Here is a 21,380-nt window from a genome sequence, read left to right as displayed (position 1 = left end):
AAAGCAGGACAGATTCGAGTCTGCTTTGCATTATTTTATAATGACGGTGTTGATGGCTGTATGCAGAATGGAGAAAAGAATAGGTAGCAGGCCACAGTGGTCCAGGCGGGCGAGAGATCAGTGGAGCTACTGACTTCAGACAGGAAAGACAGGTCCACAGGCTTTTCTACGGTAGTCAAGAATGACTGTGGCATGGTGGCTTGAGTATGAGGACAGTCCTCCCTCATCCTGCAGCATGGACAACCTGGAAACCCACAACTGATACACCCTTTCTGGCTTAAGTCCTGGTACCACAGGATGTGCTGGGAGCTTCCTGGAGGTGCTGAGGCAGAGAGGCCTGCCCCCCACTAGATGCCCAGAGCTCCCAGGTCCTAGAGAAAGCTCAGCAAGAGGCTCCCACACTTCAGTGGCTGGGGTGGGCAGGTTCTGCTTCTGCCCAGAACTGGAGTTGGGGGTGGGGGTGGGGGCACCTGTAAGTCATAGTAGAGGCTGGCTTTAATGATGTAGTGATGCAGAGTTTTCAGACAGACTGCCACTTACATGATCTGCAATTGTTCGGCCAAGCTTATCCATCCTGGATCCTGCCTCAGCGATTTTCTTGGCAGCACTGATCACGTCTGATGTATTTTTGAGTGGTCCTTTGCCTCTGAAAAGAGAACAGGATCCTGTCTATGAAGCCTCTCCTGGTTGGAGGTGAATGGAGAAGGATGTCTACAGAGCACCAGGGTCCTGGGGAAGTACACTCCCTCTCTGAGAAGCCTGTGGGGTGGGCTTCTGCTCACCGCGTGAAGTCGGTCATCTCCATCATAATCATGCACATCTGCTTGGCCAGCACGATGATGTCGTTGCCGCTGTCATCCCATTTGGACACTTCAGCATCCAGCTTGCTCTTTTCTTCCTGGAAGCTGGCCACCTGTTCTGCAATCTTTGCTTTTTGCTCCTGAGGAAGCTGAGCCATGATTGCCTAACAATCACAAGCCAAACCACAGTGCATTAGCCAAGAAGACTCCTAACAGCAATCTACACCCTAGCTAGGATAATGTTTTAATGGTTGCATTTTGCCTGGAGAGCTATTTCCTCATCTTTGCAGGAGTTTACTGCAGCCTAAATTCCCGACCCACTTTGCAAACCATGTCTGAATGTGGAGGGAGACAGTGCAGGAGACCAACTAGGAGGCCGCACAGTCACCTGTGCTGACCTGACCGACTGACAAATTTGTCTTACTGTCTGTGGCAATATGAAAGGAGGGAAAAGGATGTGTGGGTGGAGCCCTGAGCAGACATTTCCAACTTTTTTTGGAGCTGAGGATGGAACCCAGGGTCTTACCACTGAGCTAAATCCCCAACCCCCATTTCGAACTTTCAAGGTCCACCAGAGGCAGTCTGAGAAGACAGAGTCTCCTGAGGAACATACACCTTAGCTACTTGACAAGCAGCACTTTGGGGGCTAGCCGTCAAGTCAGGTCCACAGCTTGGGCTCCATCTTCTCAGCTCTCCTGACTCAGTGAGACCTAAATCAGGGACATGCTCTCTGACAGATTTCCATGGAAACAGTGAGGAAATAGGCTCCTTAGCAATATGTCTTGATATCCTTCCAAAAGCAGGGACCTTATCTATTGAAGATGTAATGACCCCAATGCAATGGTGCCAACTGGTTTTCTCGAATGTGGGTTTTGTGGGGTTTGTTCAGTTTTTAAGGCCCATGAGTAATTAAGAGTTCATTCCCACAGTTATCAATGCAATGAGTAGAGAGTATTTCACAATTCTTTTTAGCAAACATAATTCTGATTAGGCTGGCAGCCCAGTGGGTAGTCGAGGCCCCCAGGTTCTTGCCCTGCTCCTAGCTGAAGAGGTATTTTTTGGCAATGCCATGATACAGGATTTCATTTCAGTCATACCACCAAAAAGAGAGAAGAACGGCACCCCGAATACTGTTGAATAGATACCCGGGAAGAGGGAAGGGCCAGGAAGCCTTACAGACCAGCCAGAGGACCAGGAGAGCGTCCTTACCCGGGCACTTTGTCCTGCTATCAGCTGGTCGTCTTCTGTCTGGACACTTGTCCTGCTTCTGACATCAAAGTCTTCCGTCTCAAAATCAGAGTCATCCAGCTCCTCGGGGGTCTGCGGCCAAGACAAGACCACGAGTCAGACCCCGCCCCGTCTCCACCCTCCCGAGAGAAACCTCGACCACAGCATGGAGGCCCAGGTGCAGGACCCGGGTCACCAGAGAGCGTTTGCGGAGCTCCACACCCCCACTTCTAAAGAAGGCTCCTGTCCTCGGCTGTAGCGCTCAGGCTGAGACTGAATCAAGGATCAAGGCTTGCTGAAACAGAAAGATTTCACTGTTCATCAAGTTTCCCAAGGGCTCTGCACCTGCACCCGAAGGTAAAAACCACCCTTGGTCAGAAGCCCTTCGGGTGGGTATGTTTATACAAAATAGATAAATCTCAAAGTCCCACTTTATGACAACAAGAAAATGAAAGTTAACACTGAGCTTTCTCTCTGGGCACGAAAGGCTGTTCTGAGGAATAAAACAAAGCAGTATAGTATTCCTACAGTTGTCCTCTACTGTTATCAAAGGACAGGAGAATCCAGCATGAGAGTTCAGGACGACTGTTGCCTTCTGTTCTCTGCTGTAACAATTTAGACAATTCCTGTTCTGTACAACCTACCAGCCTCCTGATTAGCTACTGATTAACAGTTATCAGAAAGGATGACAGAGGACAACAAGGCCTCCTCTTCACTAGGCCTTAAGTCAGGCCCTGCCCAGGCCTGTGGGGCTCAAATGACAGGACACGTGGGAAGCACTCAGTGACATGAGTTTGGGTTCTGACAGGCCAAGGTTGGCCTGCCCCAGAGAAATGAGAACAGTAGAGGGCAAGGATCACAAAGGGTCACGGAGCCACAAAGATCCTGCCAGTACCTTGGAGCTCTGGCCGCAGACTGCGGTGTGGAAAGTCTAGGGTGTCTCCAAAGCAGCGCCTGACACTGCCCCCTTGCCTGCCCACGGCCTATCTGGGTCCTCAGCACCGCTCTTGCCAAGAAAAGCTCCTTTGTTTGTCACTCCCCAGCTATGCTAACAGGGGACAGCAGCAGAAATGGCAGAAACTGAGTCAACGACATGATTTGCCGCAGCTCCATATCAAATGGAGCTGTCGTGCCTCCTGGAACAGGGGCAGGTCTTGTGAGGCAGGGACCGAGCAGGTGTGGGGGGGGGGGGTGGGGTAGCAACCTGAGGAAGGAGCAAAGAGGAAAAGAAAATGGGTCTGGCTCACTGGCTAGATCCCAGGTCAGGTGACTCTGAGCCAAGGGGAGAGCAGCAGACAACGCCATCTGACTGTGGACACCTCCGGAGAGTGTGGAGCAGCAGACAACGCCATCTGACTGTGGACACCTCCGGAGAGTGTGGAGCAGCAGACAACGCCATCTGACTGTGGCTCCGGGGGCTGACCGAGATGCACTGGCCTAGGCACCTTCAGGCAGAGGGCTAGGAAAGGGATGCCAGGCCAGGGTGGGAACACATTCCTATACCCGAGAGGGAAGATAAGACTATCAGATTTGTGTTTCATCAGGGAAGCCACAGGGAGAACCCGAGAAAGCAGAGGAGTTAACTGCTGAGTAATCTCACTTCAGAGGCTGGGGCTCACTCTTGGGCAGAGTAACTGGTTAAAAGTTGTAAATTAGCTACATAACTATGGAATTTAGCAAAATCAGCCTCTAAAGAAAGCATGTTTTTACAAAGAAGCCAGGGCTTCCCTGCCAAGGAGACTGAGATGGAGACGGGCTGAGAGTTTTGCCATCTCCCCCCAAAATGAGGAAATAAGTATATCTAGATAGAAAGGAGCCAGAGGCAGTGAGCAGGCTTAAAGGATGCTGTCGGCGTATCCAGTGCTGGGCGACCTTGGCCACCAACATTGACGGGGACCTCTTCCTAGAAGGAAGCAATGACCACAGGGCACAGCAGCAGGGGACAGACATTCCAACGGCCTGGTGTTTCCAACGGGACTAGTGAGATCGGGCACAGGGTTAGAGGTTCAGGTGTGGAAAGGGTAAAGAGGAAAATGAAATAGAGCTGGAGGAGAGACTTAACCAGCAGGACACAAGGGCCTTCCCCGATCTCACCTCAGACACCACCATCAGAACGGCTCAGCAGGAAAATGAGAGATACCAAGACCGCATAAATAAAGTATAAGAAAAGGAGATGTCCTCAAAACTAAGACCTGGGTTGGTAAGATGTGTCCGCGGGTAAAGGCACTTTGCTGCCAAGTCTGACAACCCGAGCTTGACTCCTGGGATCCACATGGTAGAAGGAGAAGACTGGCTTCCACAAGGTGTCCTGTGGTCTCCATACATGCACACAACAAGAACGTATTTTAAAAAAAAAAAAGACCTGAAGGGCTGGGTGAAAAGCGACAAGTGGGACCCCAATCTAAGAGTCAATCCAACACTAAAGAGAGTGTGTGTGCGTGCGTGTGTGCGTGTGTGTGTGTGTGTGTGTGTGTGTTGTGCGCGCGCAGGGCGCACAGACAGACGGTAATGATGAGACACAGGTCCCTGCTCTTTTATCTTAAGAGACCCAGAGCTCTGGAAAAGGCAGTCTGGAGACACAGACCCAAGATATGATTGATGGAGGAATCTGCAGTTCCAGAACCTCACCCCCACCCCAGTTCACAGAGAGGTCTAGAACTTTCTGCCGCTTTTTCTAAGGTGGGTGACAGAAGACTCAGAGGTAGTACTTCCCCTTGGCCATGAGCCATGGAGTATCATCAGAGGCTGCCACTCCTTATCCTGAAGAAGACTTCAACCTCCTGCCTGGGTTTCCCTTCAAGGAGAGGAGCATTCCTTCTAGACAGAAGTACAGTAACTTTACCTATCTCTGAAATTTAAGAGACTATTTTCTGTAGTTTCCCCTGTAACTCAAACTATTCTGTTTATCCAACGAAATTCCCTAAATTACTTCATCAAGCCCAACTCATGTTAGGTCTCTTTTTTTGGTCCATGTTTGTGTTCTAGCTCATTCTACCACTATATTAATGATCATGGTCATTAATATTCTGCCACTGTATCTGCTGAGTTTCAGAATGACACATTGCTCAAGTTAGCGAATGATAAAGAAGAAGCTGTTGAAATGTCTCAGATGTGGTTATTCACCCTGATCATCAGCACTGCTTTCCTGATGTCCCGGATGCCATCGTACACCAGACGGGAGGCATCGATAAACTCGTTCTCATCCATAGGCTGGGCTGGGTCTGAGCTGAGGGCTTCCACAGCTGCTTCCACTTGCTCAGTGAACCGTGGCATGACTATGGAGACAAGAGGCAGGCAGGTCACGCTAAGCAGACAGCACTCCACCAGCCCTCTCCTGAATCCTCAACCAGGCAGAAAAGCCAAGCTCATAACAAAGGTCCTGTGTTTCTACTCTTGTGCCGAGTACTCACCAGCAAGATAAACCACAATGTTCACATGTGACTTACGGACTCAATCATCTTCTCACCCGACTCTATCTAGGACAGGATGACTTGGGAGAACTTGAAATGCTGCTAACTACCTTGAGGCCGTAAGAATGGGACCTACAACAGGCTGGGGTGGTAGTGTAGTGGTAGAGCGCTTACCTAGCATGTAAGAGGTTCTGGGTTCAAGCCCTAACTTTGCAAGAGGAAGGACCCACCTTAACTAATTTCCTGTGTGTTCACTAACAGGAGACACGTCTAAAGTTCATTGCAGACACAGAGGAAACTGAGTTTGTGAGCTGACTAGCAACTAACTTCTCACTAGTACAATGAGCCCCCTAGTGTGTGTAAAACCAGAGCTGAGTTCTGTATGTGCAATCCACAGGATTTGGAAGGATGTCAGAGCTGAGCCAGGGTGGGGACCAGGGAGAACACCAGGACAGTCCTCAGACCTGTGTTGGACAGCAGCTTGGTGGCTTCCAGAACCTTTTCTGTGTAAACTCCTGGCTCGTAGTTGTCCATCTCTGAAGTGACTACATGGATGACCCGAGCTGCTCGGCCTCGGATGGCACCAGCAGTGCGGTCCAGGCCGTCCACATCTTTCTCTTGGAGAGCAATGACACACTTGTTCACATCCTCCAAAATGTGGTTCTCTGCGGAACAAGCAAAAAGCTGAATGAAGGCTCAGGTCTTCCACAGGGCTGACACAGTAGCACAGCATGTTCTATGTACAGTGGCAGGCGTGGTGCCTACCACATAGCCGTAAGTTTTAGATGCAAAGCTGGCACAGGCACACACTGGCATGCTGGCACTCAGGAGGGTGGAACTAGAATCTAGAGTTTAACCCAACTCCTGCAAGTTGTCCTCTGTCCTCCAAAACACCCATGGCACAGACACCCACACCCCAAGTAAGCAATGTACTAAAAACAAGCACACCACCTTCAGTAACTGCCTCTTTGTTGACTGCCATTGAACAAATGTCTCAAACAGTCTAAATCAGGAGAACAGTTCAATATCCGGCTGTACCTGTCCAGTGTTTCCTCACCTTCCAAGAGATGCCAATAATATTTAGGAGGCAGCAAGACCGAAATCAGAGGGTGCTGAAAAGCAGGTTTAACCCTCTAGGGCACTGAGAGAATACATCTGAGATGAAAACATTTGACATCTGTAGTCTCTAGAGGGAAACGTGTGAATTCAGCTGTAGTGATATTTTGTCTCCCAATATACTGTGCATCCTAATAAACTGATCTGGGGTCAGAGAACAGAACAGCCACTAGATAGACCTAGAGGCCAGAAAATGGTGGCGCACACGCTTTTAATCCTAGCATTCTGGAGGCAGAGATCCATCTGGATCTTTGAGTTCAAAGCCACACTGGAAACAGCCAGGCAAGGTGGCTCACGCCTTTAATCCCAGGAAGTGATGGCAGAAAGCAGAAAGGCATATAAGGCGTGAGGACACGGAACTAGAGTCCTGTTAAGTTTTTTGGCTTTTAGCAGCAGTTCAGCTGAGATCCATTTGGATGAGGACTCAGGTTTCCAGTCTGAGGAAACAGGATCAGCTGGGGAACTGGCGAGGTGAGGTAGCTGTAGCTTGTTCTGCTTCTCTGATCTTCCAGCATTCACCTCAATACCTGGCTTCAGGTTTGATTTTATTAGTAAGACCTTTTAAGATTCATGCTACATCCAGCTAACTGACAAGAAGCTCCTACTAGTCACAAGTTAGATTTTGAAGACCCCAACTCATTTCCTTTCAAAGCCTGACACTGTTTTCAGAAACCCCAGAGCAAGTACTTCCAATCTCATCTGTAACAGCAAAGGGGAAGCAAGGCAACGAACGGTGCAAGCTGCACACAGGCACCATGACAGTAGAGGCAGAAGTGTACAGACAGATCCAGAAGAGGGTGAGAGGCAGATACACCGGCACACACAACGGGGCTGCAGTAGGTGGCAATATGACTTTCTCCTTTCCTGGGACGCATAACAGCTCTTGAAAGTTAACGTCGGTTAAAGACATGGTATCCTGCCAACAACAGTGGCTTCTCGTAGAAGAGCTAGAACACAGGTAGCAAAGGCAATCTGTTTTAAGAAGCACACTGGGGCCGGGCAATGGTGGCGCATGCCTTTAATCCCAGCACTTGGGAGGCAGAGGCAGGTGAATCTCTGAGTTCAAGGCTAGCCTGGTCTACAGAGGGAGTTCTAGGACAGACTCCAAAGCTACACAGAGAAACCCTGTCTCACAACAAACAACAACAACAACAACAAAAGGGCAGCACATTGAGGCTGCCTGTGTGTGATGGCACACACCATTTATGCTTCAAAAGGTCAATATCCAGGACGGGTTTCGATTTTAATCACCTGTGGAAGCCGTCATCCTTTCCTTCCCAGACCCATGAATACACACAACCAAGCTACACATGACTATGTCTGGACAGGAGGTAACAACTTGACTTAAGACACTAAAAACACAGTATTTATACACTTCCTCTAACCTAGGTGTGAGCCAGAAGCAAATGGTACTCAGCGCACTTGGAGAACAGAGTTACTGCAACGCCACACTTTGGGCTTCGTCAGGACCCCAGCAAGCCTCCTGACAGTCTCCTACCGGTGCAGGCAGGCTCTAAAACAGTGTCTGTTTAGGAGTTACTAATGGAGTAAAGTGAAAATTCACAAATGAGGGAAGGAAACAGCTAACCATACTGGTACACACTTGTTCTAGCGACTGCCAAGTTCAAAGCCAACCTGGGCTATACAGTAAGATCCCACTCAAGGGTGAGTAATGCTAGAACCCTTGCCTGTCTTGTACACAGCCCTGGATCCCATCCAACACCATTGGTGTGAGGAGAAAAGGAAAAAGCAGTAATTAATGATATGGCAAAAAATTTGAAAATGGGTTGGTTTCAAAAAAGTCTTTCCAAGGAAAGCTAAGAAGCAAACAGTAAGAATTCCCACTATAAAAGCGTGTGTGGTGGTGGTGCACGCCTTTAATCCCAGAATTTGGGAGGCAGAGGCAGGAGGATCACTGTGAGTTCAAAGCCAGTCTGGTCTACAGAATGAGTTCCAAGACAGCCAGGGCTACACAAATATAGCCTTTCTCGAAAAACAAAATGAGAGGAGAGAGAGAGAGAGAGAGAGAACGAGAACACAAAATTTCTACCAAAAATTTTAGGATCTTTACACTAACTAGAAGAAGTGGACCTGACCTGAAATCCAAACCCCCTACATAGTAATGCCAACTAAACAAATGAATACCAAGCCTGTCCATCATTCAAAGCCTCAGTGTTGAAACTGCTTCTTCTGAATCCAACACAAGATAAATGTGGAATATATATATATATATATATATATATATATATATATCTTGTATTACAAAGTAAGAATGTCAAAAGGAAAGGAAAGATTCTGCTCAGAAAACTACAAACCAGTGTTATTCGAATTATTTCTTTTAATTCTCATCCCTGTTTTAGGGTGGCTAACACTTTGGAGGGCGTTAATACCTCAGACTCAGTGATGTACTCTACAAAACCCATCACCTAGATACCTATGTTTTCAAAAATAAGCTCCAATTTTAATAACTTCATCCTAACTTTTCCCCATCTGTGATCGCATCAGAGAAGGTATGCATGCCACTCTTTAGCAACAAAGGAAATCCATTTTAAAGAAAGTGAATATGTGTTACTCTCAGAAAGTGTGATGGGCTCTCCACTAACATGGGAGATGAACATCTGGGCATGCCTGAGAAGGATTACCTTGATTAGGTTAACTGGGGTGACAAGTTTTATCTGCTGTAGGTGGTACCATTCCCTGGGTTGAGTCCTGGACTGGACTAAAAGGAGAAAGGAACCAGGCAGAGGTGGTGCATGCCTTTGATCCCAGCACTGTGAGCTCAGAGCTGCCTGGTCTACAGAGCAAGTGCCAATTTCAAGACAAGGAGAAATCCTGTCTTAAAACAATAAAAAAAAAAAATTTTAAAAAGGAAGGAAGGAAGGAAGGAAGGGAACTGAGTCCCTTTACTCTCTGCTTCCTAAGTACAGATACAGAGTGGCTAGCTACCTCCCTCCACTCCAGCCGCTAGCACTTTCCTGCCTTAATAGCCTGTACCCTTGAACTCTAAACCCTTTCCTCTAAGTTGCTTCTATCCAGGTTCCTGATCACATCAGCAAGAAAAACCACCAATGCTCTCTCTAGTCACTAAGCTGTACTTGTACTGCTTCCTCCAAGGAGAAATTCTCATCTGCAGTTTGGCTTCTTTTACTCTCAAAGAAAAAAAAAAGCACCGAAGTCCTTCTGAACACTTGTTTATATTACACAGACGAGACCTTTTCTTCGAAATGAACAGTAGTGGACATAGACACTTGGTTGTTCAAGGTGCTGAGAATAAGGGATGGTTGAGTGCGCAGCTCTAAACAGGACAACCCACACCAAGGCTTGGGAACATCATGGAAAAGGAGACCACAAGAATGCATGAGCCAGAAGACAGAGAACAGGCCTGTAGAGTGCTAGCTTTTGGTCATGACAGCCATCACAATATGAACTCATAGCAGCAGTTGCCTGTATTGGGCCTGTCAAGAGTCAATCATGGATGGAGGAGGGTCTTACAGGGCCCAAGGCCTTCCTGGACTACTGGCTCCTGATGGATTCTGGAGGAAGGGAAGTCACTGTGCATCTGGGTGCTATAAATTAACTGCTGAGTATACTAGGACTCTACCCGGCACCTGCTTGGCCCTTGACCTCTCCTCTAAAAACACCTTGATTACTAATCACTTGCGTCTCTCAGCAAGCCTATGACAGAACAATAGAAAAACACACCAGCAGACAGCCAGAATTCAGATGTTCTGAAACACCACTACTTCTTCAAGAGAACAATTCTGTGCTTGAATTTGCTACATAGAAACTGGCTTAACTGCTCTGCACTGAGTGCTCCTTTTTTGGGGGGGTGGTTTTTGAGACAGGGTTTCTCTCTGTAGTTTTGGTGCCAGTCCTGGATCTCACTCTGTAGACCAGGCTAGCCTCAAACATCCACCTGGCTCTGCCTCCTCCCGAGTGCTGGGATTAAAGGCATGCACCACTGCCACCCAGCTAAGTCAGCCCTCTCTTAAACTCATTTACATTCGCCAGATAAAAGTGAACCTGCTAAGGAATTTGATTTCTCTTTACTGGTCTTCTGTTTTATATTAAATAACTTTAAAAAATCCTGTCTGGATCCTACTAAATGCCACTACTGAATCCCTTCTATTGTCTGATTTGAAGAGTGTTATATGAAGGACATTTTGATTCTATTATATTCTACTTTATTGTAAGAAAAGTAAAAATTCCTTGAAACTAAGCCTGGTAAACATATCCAACCTAATTTCAAAAAACTGTAGGAATGTAGTATTTATCCAGAGGGGGCTTTGCATTTAGATTTCCAAATTTGTTGTTTGCTTAAAAATGTGCTATGAAGGTGGAATGTTTTTCCCTAAACCTATGAAAAAGAATAATTCCATACTTCATTGGGAAAAACAACAGAAGGCCAAGATTTCCCAAAAAGGCCATTGCTGCATTTTTGGCACCTGCAACAGTGTGCTCGAAGATGGATTTTTTGTTTTAAAGTGGCAGCGTCTGCAGTTTGGCAGTCTTCCTGCAGCAACACCATTTACCCTGTCTTCCTGCAGCTAACAGACAGCCTACACCCGACTTTCTCAAGTTAGGCCAAAGAAAGCTACCATCTCGAGTTCCTGCAAAGACGGGACACATTGGTATGCAGATCACAGTGTCATCTTATATAGGTCACTGCTGGAGGACTGTGCTGTGCATGTACTTAAGTTCTGCTTCTCTTTCAAGCCCCATTGCCACTCACATCTTCCACATTCCAGCCTGTGGTTCCCTGGGGTGACAGGTAGTTTCAGGTCTACAAGAACCCAGTCACTAAATCTGCCCACAGCCACTAGCCTCAGGAAGCCTGGCATTTCCAAGGAGAAGACACAGCCAGGGGCAACAGAGGCCTTGTTAAATAGAGAATGCACTCAGTGTTACTCAACTCTAAGGAGACAGGATTGAAATTTATTTCTGTGAGATAAACACTAAATTGCATTTGACAGACATGTTCTATATGAATGCAATTTACTATGTCATTACCAGTTTATGTTTATATAATGAAATCAACTGTTTTTGTGAGGTGAATTACTCAGATTTATTTTTTCCAAGTTCATAATTAAATGGCACTTAAATATTTCCTCTCTGTTTTCTCTCTGTGCATCAGGCAGACACAGTCTTTGGGGAAGTAGTCAGTTAAACTACGATCACTTCTGATAGACAGTTTTCCAAGCTTTCCAAGAAGGGAAAGAGGACTGTCTACAATAAACTAGCTGACAGGCTCCTTCTGAGTTTCACGGGCTCATTGTAAGTGACCAGCGATACTAGGACGTAGGTCTAAACCGAAGTATTAAGAGGGGTGGATATTCTATGCTACACAGGTCACAGCACAGCCAGAGGGTCTCAGTCTATTCCAGCAGTGAAAGGTTCTGCTAGTCCAGTCACTAATTCTTCCAGGATGGACACCAGCCCCACCATGAGGAAAACAGCTCCAGTTCCAACTCCCCTGCACAGGACACAGGTCAGAACTCCATAAAACTGGAAACCGGAATATTATTGATAGATTCACTCGCCCAGATTTGAAGGTGTTTTGTCTGTGATTACGACTTGGACAACACTTGAGGACCTCAGGACTGAGCTTTAGACACGCCACTCTAGAGAACCAGGTTCATTACCTGAGACAGCCAAGAAGTCATCAATAGAAGTAATGTCATCAACAGCATCTGTGAGGACCCGGACTTGTTTTTCCCACTGCTCTTTAAAAAGATCCATGTTCTCTTGGGCCAGTTTGCTCTGTGGCTTTGCTGCTAAGGCCAATGCAGCATTGATAACCTGCAGAAAAGGTTAAAGCACACTGCTCACTCTAGCTCAAAGCCACTGAGGTCAATCAGGGGTGACCTGGTCAACAGAGCAGCAACAGCTCCCTGTCACCGGGAAACACCATGTGCTCCACCATAACTGGTACAAAGAGGAAACACTCAACATAAGGCTTTAGACTGTACCACCAAAGCAGCGAGTCTGATTAGGAAACACTAGGCAACTTGAAACACGTGAAAGCTCCTCCAATTTCTCCAATCTGTGAAGGCAATCCTATAATTTTTGACATTTCAGGCTTTTTAAAAAAAACCTCAATCATACAAATGCACCATCAAAAATTACAAACCAGGTGGCGGTGGCGCACGACTTTAGTCCCAGCACTCGGGAGGCAGAGCCAGGCGAACTCTGTGAGTTCGAGGCCAGCCTGGTCTACAGAGCGAGATCCAGGACAGGCTCTAAAACTACATAGAGAAACCCTGTCTCGAAAAACCAAAATAAAATAAAATTATAAGCCACCTACAAAACTCTCCTGGTTCCTTCTTTTAAATATGCCAATATCATTAAGTACACATTAAAACATTATTTAGTATTCCATTTTATAGGTATCTCATGTTATTCTCCTACTGTGAGATATTTAGGCTCATCTCAGTTATCCATCACTATTACAAAAGTAGCAATAATGTCCATTAATGCGTAATAATGACCAGTACCTGACACGCTAAACTTACCTGAATTCATTCATAATAAAGGTATTGTATTCCAATTCCAAAGACTTTTTTTTCTTTGTCATTTTAACAAAAGTATATCTGACTTATAAAAACTACATAAAAAATATATAGCGTGTTCATGAGTACAACTATAGAGCTGGGGACATAGCTCCCTGGTAGAAAGCTTGCCTAGTGTGTACAGGGATCTAAATCCCAGCCTCAGTATAGCATGCACACACAGATACTTTACTGAGATACAATTTATAATTCATATAATTTATCCATTTAAAGCATAAAATTCAATGACATTACAGTCACAATGACACCGTATTCAATGTTATCTTTTTTTTTTTTTACTCCAAAAAGGTCTAAATGTATTAGCAAGCTCTCGCTATTCCCCATTTTCCTCTTCGCTCCTTACTGATCCCCATCTTCTAACTACTAAGTTGCCACTCCCATCCCCCAAAGCACATGGCTGTCTTTTCTCATCTCAAGGCTAAACCACCTAGTCTTGGGCCCTGAGGTACAGTGTTCCCATCTTCACTGTCACAGGGTCCTACACGAAGCTACAGTACTCTTTGATGGCTAGTTTTTGGACAGGACTAGAGAGACTAGAGAGACTTGTCTTTGATAACTGTAGTTTCTTAACTTGGAGGCTGAGAAACAAACCTGGGTCTTCTGCAAGTACAGGCCATGCTCTTAACTGCTGAGCTGCTCTCTAGGCCCACTCCCCTTTATAACGCACTTAACAATCTCTCTTCATTGTTTTCTGCTGACTCTCGGCAAGGTCATTTTTATACTATCCATTTTCCGTTGCATTCAGGGAATATGTGAAAGGATCTGAAGAGTTCTTTCTCCAAAAGATACATAGAAATGGGGTAGTAAACACACGAAAAACAATCTTACCACCCTTAGCCATCAGGGAAATGCCAATTTATCCAGATAACTAGAATCAACTTAAGAGAGAGAAATGGCCCACACTGTCCAGTTTGTATTGCCAATAACTGAAGTTGCCCAGCTCTGCACGTATGAAGAATAATCACCCCAGAAAAGGCCTTTTACTCAGGGCATACCCCTAATGTCAAGTGTGGCTTGGGTGCTGTGTCTAAAGCTCAGTCCTGAGGTCCATCTTAGGTAAACTGCAAAGGAGGAAAATAAGGCTTTGTGCGGTGGGCTCACGCCATGACATGGGCAATCACAGGGACATACTCCAGCATTTTCATTAGGACTGACTAGACTCTCCCTGGGACTTTCCCCTAGGCTTTAAGATCATTTATATAAATACTCTCGGTAGGTGTGATCAGCATATGCTACCATCTGTTTCTGAAGATATGTGGAAGCATTGTAGCTTTTCAAGCATTTTCAAACGAAACAGAGAACCAAAGACATGAAAGTGTTGGGAGGAGAAAATGGCAAACTTGAGGGGAAGAAAGCCTATTCTTTAGAATCTACTCTAAATTTGTTTCATACAATTTGGTCACCCTGGAAGCAGATTAAATCTATTGTGTGACTTATCTGCATAGCAATCAGTGACTGAAAATTTCATGACCGCATAAAGCTGGGGAAATGTTTATCAGACGGTGGGTTGTAACTGGTCCTCACAGAGTCTCTTGTACCTTTCACGTGAAAGAGGCAAGGTGAGAGCATTCCTGCACATTCAGGGTCACAGACTTCACACAGAAACCTTATCCCTGCAGCCACTGGCCCATTACTACAGTTCCTCTGTGTGTCCCCCTTAGTCTACGGCCACTGCCAGTTTGGCAGGACATGCAGAGAGGTTAATGTAAGGTCATCACACTCCACAGAACTGAGCCATCTTAGTGACCCCTCATATGCACTTTAAATGAAAGGAAAGGAGGCAGTAGAGCATGATTAAGAGAAAATAATACTTAAATTTTTCCAAGCTATGTGGTTTATTTATATCAGCATTTCTAATTAAAGTCAAGGAAAAAGGAAAGGAAGAAAAACAAGCAAACCTAACAAAATAAATTCACACCCTCTCTACTAAAACCCATGCTGGAGATACTAAGCTTGCTGGCTATAGGTTACCTGAGGACAGAGTGCTTCTAACTGGCTTGCAGACATTCGGACAAGCTTTACACCTTCTTCATTATTGGAGATTGAACAGGCCAAGTTGGCAACCTGCAAGAGGAAAGATTGCCTGTAAGCATTTTTCTCTTTGATTGGAAAACAGGATAGTACCTACTTCTTACTCTGGTCTTCCCAGAACAGAGAGATAACAAAAGCACCATGGCACTTCACTTCTCAGACTGATTAGCAGTTTGTTAGGACACATTTTTTTTTAAAGGTTTATTTTATTTATTATGTACATAGAAGAGGGCGCCAGATCTCATTACAGATGGCTGTGAGCCACCATGTGGGTGCTGGGAATTGAACTCAGGACCTCTGGAAGAACAGTCAGTGCTCTTAACCTCTGAGCCATCTCTCCAGCCCAGCGCACATTTTTAACAATAAGGACTCACAATGTTACACTGTAGGCTGGTATCAGAAGAAATAGCTCACAGGCTCTGAAGGAGCTGCAATAGGCCTACACAGTCTATATGGCTGTCTAGTATAGACATTATGTAAGAAAAGTCGAGGAACACCAAGAAAGGAACTGTCAGTATCCACAAATAATCACTTTTGTAGCTGATCTTGAAAGAAGGAAATCAAAAATTGCTCCAAATTGCTGTTCTCACTGTCCTATGTAGAAATATAAGTGAAGTTTTATTTGAATACAGGTCCATTAAGATTATTTTTAAAACATCGTAAAGTGACAGTGAGATGGACCCAAGAGCGGGAGTTATTGGTGCACGCCTTTAGTCCCAGCGCTTGGGGCAGAGACAGGCGGATCTCTGTGAGTTCAAGGCCAGCCTGGGCTACCGAGTGAGTTCCAGGACAGCCAAAACTATATAGTGAGACTCCATTCCAAAAATAAAACAAACAAAAGATGGACCCAACACCACTCTCATAAAAATGGGAAGGAAACAGTGATGAAATTCCAGACATGAAGAACAAAGCCTCCTTCAGCTGAGATCTTAGGACGCTGGTGCCAGACTTTCTTGCTTGGCGGGGCTTACTTTAATGGAAATCTTTCCTTCCCTCCCAACAGTCCCCACGGCATAGCTGACATAACCAGAAATGGTTTTTACAGGCTGTGTCAAAGTTTAGCTTGCAAGTACTCTTGCTACACTGAGAATGTTGCTCTTCAGCAATGCTGAGACAGTTATAATAACCTTGCCAGTTTCGTTAGCCATGCCAGGCCCACTACACAGTGCTGAGAAACAGCTTCATCTCAGGTATGAACTGAGTATGAATGATAAAGGCACAAGCAGTGGACTATCAGAGTTAATGTCAGAGGAAACAGGGGTGCAGTGATAACCTTTGACTTTCACCCCTTCATTCAATTTAAATGCACAAAAAGAATTTTACTATTATGGCTATTGTTTGCAGTATTACAGTTAAGACTATTATCTATTAAGCACAAGAATCCTATTATACCTAATAGCAAAGAAAAACAGAAGTACCGTGCAATTTCAAAACAAAAATTGGAAAGTGATCTCTGATATTCCCAGAACCTTTAAAAGTCACATCAAGTATAACATTTTAGATCCCAGAAGCTTACAATTCCATCTTCTGTCATCAACTTGACCTGAGCAAAGAAGTATTTCTCTAAAAGATCACACTCTATAGAATATAATTTGTTTAAATCACTGCAAATTATCAGAACACCTTGAAAAAATGAACTTAAGACTTAAAACTCAAAATGTATTTTATGCTAGGAGTAGTGGTAATTCTTGTAATCCCAGTACATGGAAGGTGAGGCAGAATTATAGGATTGAGTCTGGTTATACTAGAAGACCCTATCTCAAACCCATCAACGAAACAACCATACACATCAAAAAACAAACCTGAAAGGGGGGGGGGGGGGCGTTCTAGAAAACAAAGAAAAGCCTAGGTGCTCACCACAGAGACAAACAGCCCCGCCCCTCCTCAGACAATCAGAGTGAAGCTTTTTCCCCTTGCAGCACTAACGATTTTAGTTCAATTTGTACCGTCTCAATCCTGTGAATCTTATAACTTACAAACATTTTCAAAATTAAGAAGTAAAGTACTATATTCTTGACTGTATTCCAATACAAAATAGTGAAGGGTAAGGCTAAAATGGCTAAATTCTTTAAGTCATTTGTTTCCTGATACAAATCTTAAGACAAGGCTATGGACGACTGAGCCTGTGTTTTCAAACATTATTCTAAAATGTCTCTGATGTATTATCTATCAGAGCAGTAATGCTCTACAAGAGGACAGTGTTTGTTTTGGAAGGCCTGGGAAGGGGAAGTGATGCCTGTCACTGGCAGTCTTTTCTGGATGAACAAGCTTCAATACGCCTCCAGGAGGAGGACTACTCACTTCTCATGATGACAAGCGTACAAACGCAACGTCTCAACCAGGGCTCTCTGAGAGGCATGCCTCATCTCCCAGTGCCAGACCTGGCTACCTTGAAAGGGGGTAAGGGGAGGGAAATCCTTCACACCTAGTACTGAGGAAAATCTGCACCTTTAGATTTGGAACAGCAGTCAATACAACTTTAAAAAAATCAGTCTGTTGGAGACAGTTCCACTCAGCAATTAGAAGAGCGCTGGCTGCTCTCCCAGAGACTCAGTTTGATTCCCAGCACCCACATGGTGGCTCAGATGGAGTAACTCTAGTTCCAGAGGATCTACATCCTCTGCGGGCGTCAAGCATGCACACGGCACACAGGCAAAAACACCCATTCCCATTAAATAATAAAACCAGTGTGAAGTCTTTAGCTTGACAGGCACAGCAGTGCATACCCTGTAACCCCAGCAGCTAGAAGCTGAGGTAGGAAGACCCTGAGTTCCAGGGCAGTCTAGGCTACACAATAAAGAACCTGTCTCATATCACATGGCCTAAAGGCATAGGTTTTAATCCCAGCTAGGTGGGAAGGTAAATTCAAAACTAGCTTGGGCAAATTAGTAAGACCCTGTTTTTCAAATCTTTAAAAAGGAAAAGCAAAGTGTGTGTTTTGGGAGTGGGGATGGCTCGTGGAGAGTGTTTACATGGTAAGTGTGAGGTCCTCGGTTCAATTCCCAGTACAGTAGTGGTATGTATCAGGGCGATCTCAAGAATGTCTGAAGTCTGAATAAAAAAACACAAACAAGAAACATAGGAGCATTTACCTTCTATACAGGAAGCCTGAGGCAGGTTCTACTGATAAAAAAGCAAGTATGTGGCATCAAAACAAAAGAGGAAAATACAGAACACAATCAAAAAGAGTTAAGAATAGAGAAAGAGTGACAGATGAACAGGATTAAGAAAGAGAAAGGGAAAACTAATGTCACAAATGAATCCACCCATCAGCAATAGTAATGAATGTTCTCAATTCTTTCACATAAAGGCACATACTGGATAGTTCTTCACATCATAGGTGGCTTGGTAGCAAATGACCTTGCCATTAATGAGTAATAATTGTCCTATGTTTATTATTATTATTATTATTATTATTGGTTTTTTGAGACAGGGTTTCTCTGTGTAGCTTTGCACCTGTCCTAGAACTCACTTGGTAGCCCAGGCTGGCCTTGAACTCACAGAGATCCACCAGGCTCTGCCTCCTGAATGCTGGGATTAAAGGTGTGCGCCACCACCGCCCGGCCTATGTTTATTATTAAAGTGTTGAACATCAATCATTCGACACCTCATCTACAAATCTCATGAAAGGTTCTTTCTGAAATTAATCTTAGGATGGACTTATGACCCAGGAAGAAAACATCATGAATTCCTCAGCCTACACGGTTGTTCAGCACTCCAATCCCAGTAGTTCAGTATGAAATCCAAGCTCCTGCAAGACGATTACACTGCCTACTATTCTTTCTAGGTCCACATATAACTTCATTTTTATATATATGATTCATAACAGTGAATTTGCTTAAATGATAAGTTATTTTTAAAGTCTCTGCTTTTGTTTCCACAGAAAGCCAGAGGCTGTGGATTTGTTCCAGATTAAGATACATCAGGTTTGATCAGCCAAGACCACCTGAAAGGTCTCCGATGACACCATGGTCCAGATGATCCAACATCCAGAATGCTTTCAAGGTAACTGGCTCAGAGGTTCACCCTAATGGACTACTCCATAATCCTAAAATTTTCTTTATGTCCCCATAAGATACAGCGCCCCCTCCAGCAGGAAGTAGTAAGAGAAACTACGCCCAAATTCCCAACTGGCTTTTGAGATGGAATTGGCTCACTCCTTCTCTAAACCCAGACATATTGCTAAAAGAAAAGGTTAAGAGATTCTTATGTCCCAAATCAGAAGAGCCCTCTAATGTGAGACAGAGAAAAACCACTATTTTATTTAAAACAGGTTGATTATAAATGCAATCTCTTTCTAAAGATAAAAAGGGGATATGATATAGATATGATAGGATGAAAGGGTAGAATAATGAACTTACTTCTAAAGAGCAACAACTCATTTAAAATGTTTTACATTGATATAGATTTTAGTCTATTGATACAAACTTAAAGTTAATTTTGTTATACTGTGTGTATATTTCTACTTTTGTTTAAGGTATTATGTTTGTATAGCTCATTTTAAATTGAAATGGATAATTAAAAATAGATTAATAATTAGTCATCTATGATAATCATACTCGTAGCCATGTTAGTTAAGTCTTCTAGACATACATAGAGATATTTCAGATAGATAGGTAATCTTCAAATACTTCAAAGACCTACAGAATATGGCATTTAAAATACTTTTAAAATTTAGACTTTCTGGACAGTGAGACATGTCTGCTCCTGGCAGCACCGATTTACTTCAGAGAGGAGGATGGGCATTAAAGACACTTCATATGGAGTTTATCTTCACCTTGGCAAAAATAGCCATTTGGGCAAGAAAGTGTTCTTGCCTGGACTGCTCAATCAACTGCACATGCAGGACCCATAGAAAGGAGACCACTGAACTTTGCTTGACAAAATGGTCCTTCAGGTTCCTGCTTCGCAGAGGAAACTGCCAGACATTCTACAGGACACTAAGAGAAGTGACCGAGAGACTCTAGCCCTGTGGGCTAAAGACAAATGCCCCAACTTTACAAAGGAACATTAGGTGAATGTTCAGGCTACCAGCTGTCACTGTCTACCCTGCAAGACTCCCGAAAGTTGCTTGCATCCTTCTCCCGGTTCTCAGGTAATATTATATCCTTCTGAGGTCTTTGATATGGTTGAAGACTAGATAGTTATAATTTCCTCAGTTATGATAAAAGATAAGTTAGATATAAAACCTTAGACTCACAAATATAAGATAGATAGGATATCTTCTTTAATATTGTAACTGTAATTCTTGCTAGATAATTGTTTTGTTATATGTAATTGTACTATGTAAAAGTTAAAACCTTCCTAAAAAAAAAAAAAGAAAAAAAAAAAAAAAGAAAAGGGGAAGTGCTGTGGATATCACTCTGTGTAAATAAAGTTCTGATTGGCCAGTGGCCAGGCAGGAAGTATAGGCGGGACAAGAGAGAAGAGAATTCTGGGAAGTAGAAGACTGGGGAGAGACACCGCCAGCCGCCGCCATGAAAAGCAACATGTAAGAGACACTGGTAAGCCACAAGCCATGTGGCAAAGTATAGACTAACAGAAATGGGTTAATTTAAGATAGAAGAAGTAGATAACAAGAAGCCTGCCACAGCCATACAGTTTCTAAACAATATAAGTCTCTGTGTGCTTTTTTGGTTGGGTCTGAGCAACTGAGAGACTGGTGGGTAAGAGAGATTTGTCCTGACTGGGCCAGGCAGGAAAACTCTAACTACACTAGTCTACCTAACTGCCTAATCTACGAGTAGATATAGAAATGGTGCCTTCACTAAACATGGGATATCATTAGTCCCCTCTCCCAATGAGAAAACTGGAGTCCCTACATTCTTTGGGTCTTAGTATACATCTCTGGCTGGCCTGGAGCTAGTCTGAAACGGGGATCTGCCTGCCTCTACCTCCAAGCACTAGAATTCTAGTCCTGAACAATCCTGCCTGGCAGGCCTATGATCTGTACTGAAACATAGCTAAGGCTGGGCAAAGTGTTCCTCAATCACTCCTACCAGGCTGCAAGAGAAAAGAAAAGAAAATGCTGAGGCCCATTCAGAATAGAGTTTCTGTGGCAGTTAAGATGACTCTGTGGGTGGAGGCGCTTGCTGCCTGGCTAGATGACTTGAGTTTGATCTAAGGGCCCCAACTGGTAAAAGGAAAGCATCACTGCTCCAAGTTTTCCTCTGACTTCTGCAAGTGATCCCTAACATGTAAATAAAGGGTGGATGGGTGGTGGGAGG

At 44.4% G+C, this 21,380-nt stretch overlaps 1 protein-coding gene across 3 annotated transcripts in view; it reads right to left on the bottom strand.

The window, feature by feature from the left end:
* Nucleotides 1-21,380, bottom strand: part of Ctnna1 (catenin alpha 1) — a 130,293-nt gene that overhangs the window by 2,835 nt on the left and 106,078 nt on the right. For all 3 annotated transcript variants that reach the window (XM_036204225.1, XM_036204227.1, XM_036204228.1), the window contains 7 exons: nucleotides 15,094-15,186; nucleotides 12,196-12,352; nucleotides 5,902-6,102; nucleotides 5,151-5,302; nucleotides 2,010-2,120; nucleotides 783-964; nucleotides 541-646 (listed from right to left, as the gene is read on the bottom strand). In XM_036204225.1, the coding sequence (XP_036060118.1) occupies nucleotides 541-646; nucleotides 783-964; nucleotides 2,010-2,120; nucleotides 5,151-5,302; nucleotides 5,902-6,102; nucleotides 12,196-12,352; nucleotides 15,094-15,186 (1,002 nt within the window). The remainder of the gene's footprint in view (nucleotides 1-540; nucleotides 647-782; nucleotides 965-2,009; nucleotides 2,121-5,150; nucleotides 5,303-5,901; nucleotides 6,103-12,195; nucleotides 12,353-15,093; nucleotides 15,187-21,380) is intronic.

The sequence above is a fragment of the Onychomys torridus genome, chromosome 13 (genome assembly GCF_903995425.1).
Source record: "Onychomys torridus chromosome 13, mOncTor1.1, whole genome shotgun sequence".
In the NCBI taxonomy this organism is placed as follows: Eukaryota; Metazoa; Chordata; class Mammalia; order Rodentia; family Cricetidae; genus Onychomys; species Onychomys torridus.
The sequence above is the reverse complement of the archived record's forward strand: the minus strand, read 5'-3'. Positions and strand labels throughout refer to the sequence as shown.